Genomic DNA, 8,492 nt, shown 5'->3' with positions numbered 1-8,492 from the left:
CATCAGTGCCCCTGTCAGATCAGTGCCCCTGCCAGAAAGCCACCCATCAACCCATGGTCAAATCCATCACTGCCTAGCTACAGGACCTCAGGCAAGCCTTAACTTTTTCGAACCTTAATTTCCTCATTTGTCTCATAGGGCCAATAGCCCTGTGCTAGTTTGTGCCTGAGAGCGTGCTGGTAGCTGCCCTCACTTCCATGTCAGTTCTGAACACTCCAATGCTTCTTAAGTATTAAAAATATGACTTTGATCTTTCAATCTACTTTAAAACATTATGCTTTTTTCTAAATGGCATTGCTCCAACATTTTCCCCATTTTTAAAAATATATTTTATTGAGTTTTTTTACAGAGAGGAAGGGAGAGGGATAGAGAGTTAGAAATATCGATGAGAGAGAAACATCGATCAGCTGCCTCCTGCACACCTCCTACTGGGAATGTGCCCCCAACCAAGGTACATGCCCTTGACCGGAATCGAACCTGGGACCCTTCAGTCCACAGGCCGACACTCTATCCACTGAGCCAAACCGGTTAGGGCTCCCCATTTTCTTTTGGTGGGGGGGCCTCCCAGTCTCCACCTACACATGGTCATTGCTTTTATGCTGTTTTTACTTGAAAAACATGTCACCATATTGCACAACAGATAACATAATCATACTTTTTAGTAACTGGGTAATATTTCCGAGTTTACTTAATCACACCCTCCAGTCAGGTGGGTTTCTTGCTTTACAGTTTTGCAAACACCACACCTATGAACCTCATTGAAGATCATTCTTTTCCTCTTCAATTATTTCCTCTAAGTGGATTTCCAAAGTGGGGTTAATGGTTGGAAGACTGTGAATGGCAGGAGTGCGTGAAAGCACTCACTTTCCTATAGCCTCAAAAGCATTGTTTCATCTTTCAGAAGATTTATGCTCTTACTAGTGGTAAGACAGTGTCACGCAAACTGCTTTTCTAAGTAGCAGTGACTTGTGGGTTTTCTGTGGTAGGCATGACAATGTTCTTCCCTTCCGCAATGTGCATCTTTCACGGATGTACTCACAAGCTTCCTCTCCTGGGTATGGGGAGGTTTCATGTACATTACCTGGAAAAAAGCCTCCTCCGGGAAGTCCTCCGGGAAGTCCTCCGGGAAGTCCTCCAGGAATAGCTCCTGGGACCCCTGGAAGGAAGTAGGTAGAATCCTCTATTAGCCAGAACTAATAAAAACATGGTAACAATGTGATGATGATGATGATGAGAATGATGATGTTGTCGATGATGTTGTTGGAAATCTGCAAAGCAATTTTTGTTTTCGAAGCATTTTTTTTTTCCATTTATGCTCTGCGAGGTGGGAAGGGCTAGGATTATTATTTACATCTTAGCAGATGTGAAATCAGGCTCAACGAAGTTGAGGGATGTGCCTGGGGTCACACAGCTGGAAAGAGATGGAGCCTGGATTAAAACTCAGGCAATTCCTCTCCCTGGAGAGGGCCTGGCATGAAGCTGGGTCTGAGGACCTTTCGATGGGCAGCCAACGGTCTCCAGCCCTGAGCAGCATGGGCCGGGGCCAGGGTTGTGGCCGAGCTGTAAGTAAGCCGTAAGGAAATGCGGCCGCTGCCAGTAAAAATGCAGCCATTCCCACACTGATAGGACTGCGTGAGGTCAGCGTCCTCAGCCACTGGGCAACAGTGGATGGGTGGGGTTCTGGCTGTCTGACACAGGGCTGTCTTAGGAGGCGCCGGGCCCCAGAGGGGGACACCATGAATGAGCAAAGTGAATAGTTTCCTAAGGAAAAGCGAGTTCACTGGCCAGGCCAGGGGCTGTCTGCCCAGCCAAGATCACGAGTTCAGTCCCCACCGCCGGGCGAAACACTCACTGGGGAATGCTGTGGTGCTGGGCCCAGACCCATGCCTGGTCATGGCAACAGATGATCCTGGTGCAGACCAGGCCCTAACTCCACCACCAGAGAATGGCCCCAACCCTGATAAGCCACCTTGCCAATGCCTCATCCCCAGCACCACCCCACTGAAAAGGGCACGGGCAGGGTTGGGGGACAGTGTCGGTCAGTTCTGCAGTATGACCAGAGGCCTCATGGACAGACATCTGGCCTCGTGGCCTGGTGATGCTGCACAGCTGGGTCTGTTGGCCCCAGGGCCCTGTCAGCCTCAGCCCCAGCCCGGCAGGGCAGGGGATGCCAAGCTGTCACAGCCACTCCGTGCCAAAGTCCTGGCGCCATCCTCCTCCCCCAGGGCCTGCAGTCCCCCAGGAACTGCAATCCAGGCCTAGAGCGTGCGAGCAATCTGGTCAAAGCCTCAGGGGCTCAGAGTGGTGGCCTGAAGAGGGTGGGCCGGCTGGGAATGAGTGCTTTGGCCCTGTCATGTGTTGCCAAGCACGCACATGGCCTGTCTTGAGCCTTTGATGCCGTCCCTGGCTCTGGTCTCCAGCTCTGAGCACTGTTTCTTATGTGCCCTACCCCGGTGCGCCCCAGGACTTTCTCTGCCTCGGCCTCTCTCCCTCCTGTCCAGCTCCAGAGCAATGGCAGGAGCAGGGCCGGGGGTGGAGGGAACAAGGGGCTCAGGACGGACCCATCTGCCTCTCCTCCTGGCTGTGCCACATCTGTGTGACCTTGGGCAAGTCACTTAACCCCTCTGAGCCTCAGCTTCCTTTTCAGCCAGGTGGGGCTGATAACTGCTGCCTCGCAAAGTGGTTGCAACTTGTCAGCGGGTTCAAATAAGAGAGCCGTCCTGCCCTGGACCTGGCGCACAGTAACGGCTCAAACAAAGGATGGTGACCCCTCATCTCCACTTCGCTGCGCAGCACACGGCTTGGGGTCGGGTAAACAGGATATGTCCAATAAATGATGTGTGAATTAGGTGGAGGGGAGGCAAGGATGCTGCCTGTGGCTCTGGATTCATCCTGTTCTATCCCCAACCAACCTGGGGGTCTCCCACCTTGGGCCTGGCTGACCCCCCTACTTCCTCTCTTGGGGTTCTGCTCTCCCACACCAGCTTGTGACCAAGCCCCTCCCGGGCCTGCCAGCTCCTCCTCTGCTTCCTCTCTCCCCAGCGCCTCCCCATCTCCTCTTCCCACTCCCCACCCCCATGATTCAAATCCCAACAGCACGTGCCAAACTCCGGGCCTGAACCATGACAGCCTGGGGACCTGTGGATTTTGATCCCCATTTTGCCCTGAGGAAATGGAGAAGGCTTAGTGAGTGTAAAGGGTGCCCTGCCCTGCCTTCTCTCTTCAAGTGCAGGAGAGGTGAGACTATAAGACAGAAGGGCCTTCAAAAGGGCAGCAGTCTCCCTTCCTGCCAGAAATGCCTTCTCCTCTCCCCAAGTCCTACCCTTCCACCAAGACTGAGCTCAGAGTCTCCCTCCTGCCTTCTCTCAGCCTTTGACTCTCATTGCTTAGCTGGCCCAAAGCAGCTGGCCGGCAGCACGCTTGTCTTATTTTATGTGGGTTTGGCTTGTTTCACCGGCTAGTCCAGGGTGAACTCGTCTCTTGCATCTTAGAATCGTGATCCTAGACTGTCAGGGGTCATAACGGCCTTCGGGCCTGGGCTGAAGTTCCTTCTGCAAGCATCCCCTGGTGCTCCTGCTTGCACACCTCCAGTGACAGGAACATCACCACCTCTGATGCTGTCAGCTCTACCTGCAGAGAGATCTTCCTCCTATCAAGATAGACTCTGCCCAGCGATCTCTCTAATTCTGCCTCCCACAGTCCTATAGACCGAGGCTCACCTGTCATCCCAGGATAGCTCCCCACATGCTGACCTTTCTTTAAAGGTCTAACTCAAATGTCACCTCTGCTGTGAAGCCTTCCTCGGTTCCCTGGGTCTCCTCCAGGCACCCCCTGCCTTCGTCCTGTCTGCTTTCTGCACCATTGAACTCTGCTCCCCACTAGACAAACCATGGCATGAAGAGCAGGAGGGAAATTAAAGCGTATAACTGTGCACGAATTACAAGGGTTGAGCAGCTCAAGTTGGCAAATTCTGAATAAGAAGATACATCGTTTTAAAAATTCACATTTCCACAGTCCTCTTCCTTGATACATTCTTGGCAGTTGTTTCATTGCTGGAGACGCCCACCAGCCCTAGGAGATAGTGGGGCAGGGAGGTTTCTCCCCATTTTACAGCCAGGGAAACCAAGAGCCAGTGAAATTAAGTGCCTGGCCTGGGACCTATAGCTGAACCCAGTCGCACGTGGGGCCTTCTGTCTGGGCCCTGGGCTCCAAGTTCAAAGATCTGGGAGAAGGTTGTTTGGGAGCAAGCAGTGAGCCCGCGGTCCTCGGTAGGGGCTTTGCCAAGCCCAAGTCCAGAGGGCCAACCTGGGGAGCAGATAAGACCACACGAAGCTGTTTGTTGTTGGCATGGAGAAGGGCTGCCCAGGGCTTTTCAAAAACCATCTGTCCTCCAGTGGGTGACTCGATCCCTCGCTGGGCACGTCTGCCCTCCTGCCTTGGCCTTAGTGGACACAGAGAGCAGGATTAACCCCTGAGCTAGAGGTCCTGGGCCCTGGAGGCTCACTAAAGTCACCCTTGACAAAACCTCCGTGTCAGGTGTCCCTCCACAGACCAAACAAAGCAGGAATTCTTGGGTGGGACCTCCACATCAGAATTGTTCCTAGTTCCCCGGGTAACTCCAATGTGCTGCCAGGGTTGAAAACCCCTCCCGCCTCCCCACCCCCCCCAAAAAAGGAAAAAGAAAACCCTCTTCCAGATTGTCCCCAGTCCTGGAATCAGAAAAAAAGTGATAATATTTCTGGGGGATGGGGAGATGCCTGATTTCTTTTTCTTTCCTCCCCCCTCCCCTCTCTCTTTAAATAGTACTGGGGGTCTGGGACAGCTGGACCTCAAAGTTGCTTTTGACCCATCCTAACTGGGTCTAGACAACCCTTCCCATTGCACAGCCATCCTGGGGAGCCTCTCTTTCTTGCCTCCACTGACAACGTGGTTCTTGGGATTTGGGAAACTCGTGGGGTGACACTGTCTTGGGGTGGGGGGGAAGCTGGGCTCCCCCAGCGTAGCCAGAGTGCTATGGCTGTGTGTGTGTGTGTGTGTGTGTGTGTCCAGCCTCCCTATTGCTTGACCTCTCTAGCTGTTGGTAGGCTCTGGGCACAAGCCCCTGAATACCTCATCAATTTACACAGCCCTTATTTGGACCCAGTCCTCCACCACCTGGGACAGAGCTGTGATTTATGTTTGCAAGGAAAGAACAAGGCCAGCGGAGCATTTCGCAGTGTCACTGAGGGGACAAGGAGAAGGTGCCTGCTGCCCTAGGGAGTGCCCACCCTGGAGGGCTCAGTCCCAGGCCGGATCTTCCCCAAGTGTTGCCTGGCCCCCGGCCCCCGCCCCCTCATCCTTTGGCCCGGGGCAGAGAGCTGGCTGGTACTAAAGCCCCTGGGACTGCCTCAGCCTGTCTGAACCTCAAGTTCCCCAATCGTAAAGTGAAGACAGTAATTGGTAACCCTCAGGGTTAAGGTGATCCTGTGGGGATTAACTGCCTCACTCTAGGCGGGAGTTCTGGGAAGGCAGGCAGGTGTTCAGGGGCCACACCTTGGAGAGGGGAGGCCCAGACAGGTCCAGAGCTGCTGCTCTCAGGCAGCTGGGTGGCAGGTCCTCTGGGCTGTCTCACTCCCCCCGCTGGGCTCCACCTCATGGTGCGCACGTCCCATAGCCCCGTTCAGGTCCAGGAGCCGGTGACCTCTGTGCAGGAAGCTCCTATTCCCAGCAGTGCTGGTCCAGAAAGTCAATCTCACGGAAACAGCTGCCGCTCCTCCCCGGTCCCCCACTCCAGCCCTCCTGCCTGGCCCTGCTCCACCCTGTGACCTCCCGTGCTGGTCCCCACTGAAGGTCTGGTTCTCATGGCAAGGAGGACTCTCACAGGAACCTTACCCCACCCAGCACACCCTACCAAATGCCTTGTGAACCTTCACTTCCCCTTTCCCAGAGCCAGGAGCACCAAGGCGGGTCATTCCCAGGGTCCCCCAGGGTGTGTAGCAGGGGTACCCTTGGGACCTCTGCAGGACACACCCTAGATGGTCCAGGACTGCCCTGAGGTCTACTCCAGCCTCTGCCATGGCCACACTCCCTCTGCCAGGAGATGGACACTTTACCCAGCTTCCCTGTCCTCCTTGTGTTACACACACACACACACACACACACACACACACACACACACTCACACACACACACATTCACATGCACATTCACATGCACACCTGGATACCAGATCTCCCATGTGTATAAGCCTGTCAGGTGGCAGACCTTTGCATATGCCAACAGGCACTTTCACATACCCTACAACCTTCCTCCCCCCAAACACACAAATACACACACACACACACACACACACACACACACACACACACAAACACACACACACACCTGTCCAAGGATGAACTTGCGAACAGACATTTATCCCAGAAACCTTCTCCACTATTTGATGAGATATTTGGCATACACACCCATGCCCACCTGTGCAAGAGCATGCCACACACTCATTCATGTATGCATGTGTACGCACGTGCACATGCACACACACACTTCACACACACACTCAGAAGTCCCAGTCCTTCTCACCAGGGACAGACCACAGTAGCAGCTTTCCAACCACAACCCCATAGTCAACTAACCCTGACCTTCCTCAGAGCGGTCCCTGCCTTCCCAGGGGACAAGGAACCTGCTGAAGCCACACCGGTCACTTTGGCTGCTCTCTAGTTCAGGTCCCCTACCCGCAGGGCACGTGTGCCACTGGGCTGGGTCCGCAGGTGTGCAAACTGCAGGTGCCTGCAGACCCAATGGGAACGGTCCTTCCCCAGCATGCGTCCAACACCCCACTGGGAGAGCACGAGGGACGGAGCAGGGGGCCCTCCCTCCACCCAGGGCGGCAGAACCCGGACACTCTGGGGACCATCCCAAATCGCGGGGTATCTATGTGACAGGTTCCCCGCAGCATGGGCTGGGTCCTGGGAAGGGCAGCTCCAAGGATCCAGTGACTGCCGGGCTCCTGCCGGGGAACCCTGGAGGATGCTGGGGGTGAAGGGCACCCTCTCATCTATTCGCCCAGACACCTGGCTGGGAGGATGGAGGGCTGCGGGCGGCTCTGGGAACAGGGTGAGGCCTACCTCCAGGCTGCGAGGGGTGGATGATGGACAGCAGGAGCAGGAGGACTCCAGGCCACAGGGCTGTAGCTGTCGGACCCGCCATCTCAGGGAGAAATGCCCAGCCTGCTCTCCGCGCCTCGTTTTATCCCCAAAGCGTAATTGCTGCCTCCTCGGCTGCGAGGGAAGAAGGGAGGGAGAGAGGGCGGGCAGGAGGGCCTGAGCAGGGGGAGGCCTGGGGGAGGGGGCCGCAGGGAGGGGGGCAATTACGAAAGGCCGGCTCACAATCCTCCCAGGCTGGGTCTGAGTGGACTGGACTGTGGGCTTTTTTCCTTAAAACACATAGTCACTCACGCGTGCGCATACACACACACACACACACACACACACACACACACACACACAGTTTTCCCCATCTCTCTCCCGCTCTCCCTCTGTGGCTGTTCTCTCACTGCTGGCCCCGTTCCCGCCAGAAAGTGTGAGGGGGGCCTCTGCCAGGACAGCCCTCGGGAGAGGAAGCAGGAGGGAGGGCCCTGCAGCCCGGCCAAAAATCCAGTCCTAGCCAAGTCCTGAGTGGCCAGGCCCCCGCCCCTCCGGCTGGGCCCCGGGCCCAGTGTGGGGACACAGGCCAGCTGTCCCGAGCCTCTGCCCCCACCCTGGCCCTCCAGACTTCCCCAACACCCCCAGACCTGGCCACAGACAGGCCCTGCTTAAATCTGGGGAAGTGGGGTTTTGGGCCAGTCTCGGGGCTGGGCCAGGGCCAGTGTCTACAGAGGTGAGGTTGCTGCAGGCAGAATGGCCTGGAAGGTAAAATCATGTTGTCATTGTCCCCTGAGGCACCTGGGAGCGGGAAGGGGGACCCTGACTCACTACACAGTCCATTCTGCAGGGGCTAAGGTCACAACCTCCTGCCTGGAGCTGGGGGGCTGGGGGGGGGGTTGGCAGGTCTTTGATCCATGTCTGCAGAGGCCGAGGGGCTGCACTGGGGGAATGGCCTGGGAGTTAAGACCATGTTGGTGCTGTTTCTTGGGGCATCTGGGGGACATGTGGGAGACCCTGGTACACCACAGGGGTCCCATTTACATGGATCAAGGTCACAGCCCCACACGTAGGCTTGTGCAGGTCCAAGTGTCTGGCAAAGGTCAGTCTGGACCCCGACGGTGCCCTGTGGGTGCACAGGGGTTTAGGGAGCCCACCAAGGCTGATAGGTGGCCCAGCCCCCCTTTATCACTTGGCCCCCACCTGTCCCAACACTAAGCACTGGAGCACCCAGACCAGACACAGGAGCTTCTGCTGCCGGTTCTCTCCCTGCCCCAGAACACCCAGGACTGACATTCCTCGGGTGGCCAGGAGGGGGCGACCCTGCGCTGAAACAGCTGGGACCAGCATTTCCAGCAGGACTGGGACTGTTCT

At 56.0% G+C, this 8,492-nt stretch overlaps 1 protein-coding gene across 7 annotated transcripts in view; it reads right to left on the bottom strand.

Annotated features, from left to right (window-relative positions):
- Window positions 1–7,424, bottom strand: part of ELN (elastin) — a 32,356-nt gene extending 24,932 nt beyond the window's left edge. For 4 of the 7 annotated variants that reach the window (XM_014548520.1, XM_014548523.1, XM_014548522.1 and 1 more), the window contains exons 1-2: window positions 7,104–7,422; window positions 1,082–1,156 (exon numbers count right to left, since the gene is read on the bottom strand). In XM_014548520.1, coding sequence (XP_014404006.1) covers window positions 1,082–1,156; window positions 7,104–7,185 — 157 coding nt within the window. In that variant the 5' untranslated portion in view covers window positions 7,186–7,422. Of the gene's footprint in view, window positions 1–1,081; window positions 1,157–7,103 lie in introns of all 7 variants that reach the window. The other 3 variants (XM_005877205.2, XM_014548524.1, XM_014548525.1) reach the window with 2 other exon arrangements.
- Between the last annotated feature and the right edge of the window lie 1,068 nt (window positions 7,425–8,492).

The sequence above is a fragment of the Myotis brandtii genome, unplaced genomic scaffold, assembly GCF_000412655.1.
Source record: "Myotis brandtii unplaced genomic scaffold, ASM41265v1 scaffold510, whole genome shotgun sequence".
Classification (NCBI taxonomy): Eukaryota; Metazoa; Chordata; class Mammalia; order Chiroptera; family Vespertilionidae; genus Myotis; species Myotis brandtii.
This window is presented reverse-complemented; position numbering and strand designations above follow the sequence as displayed.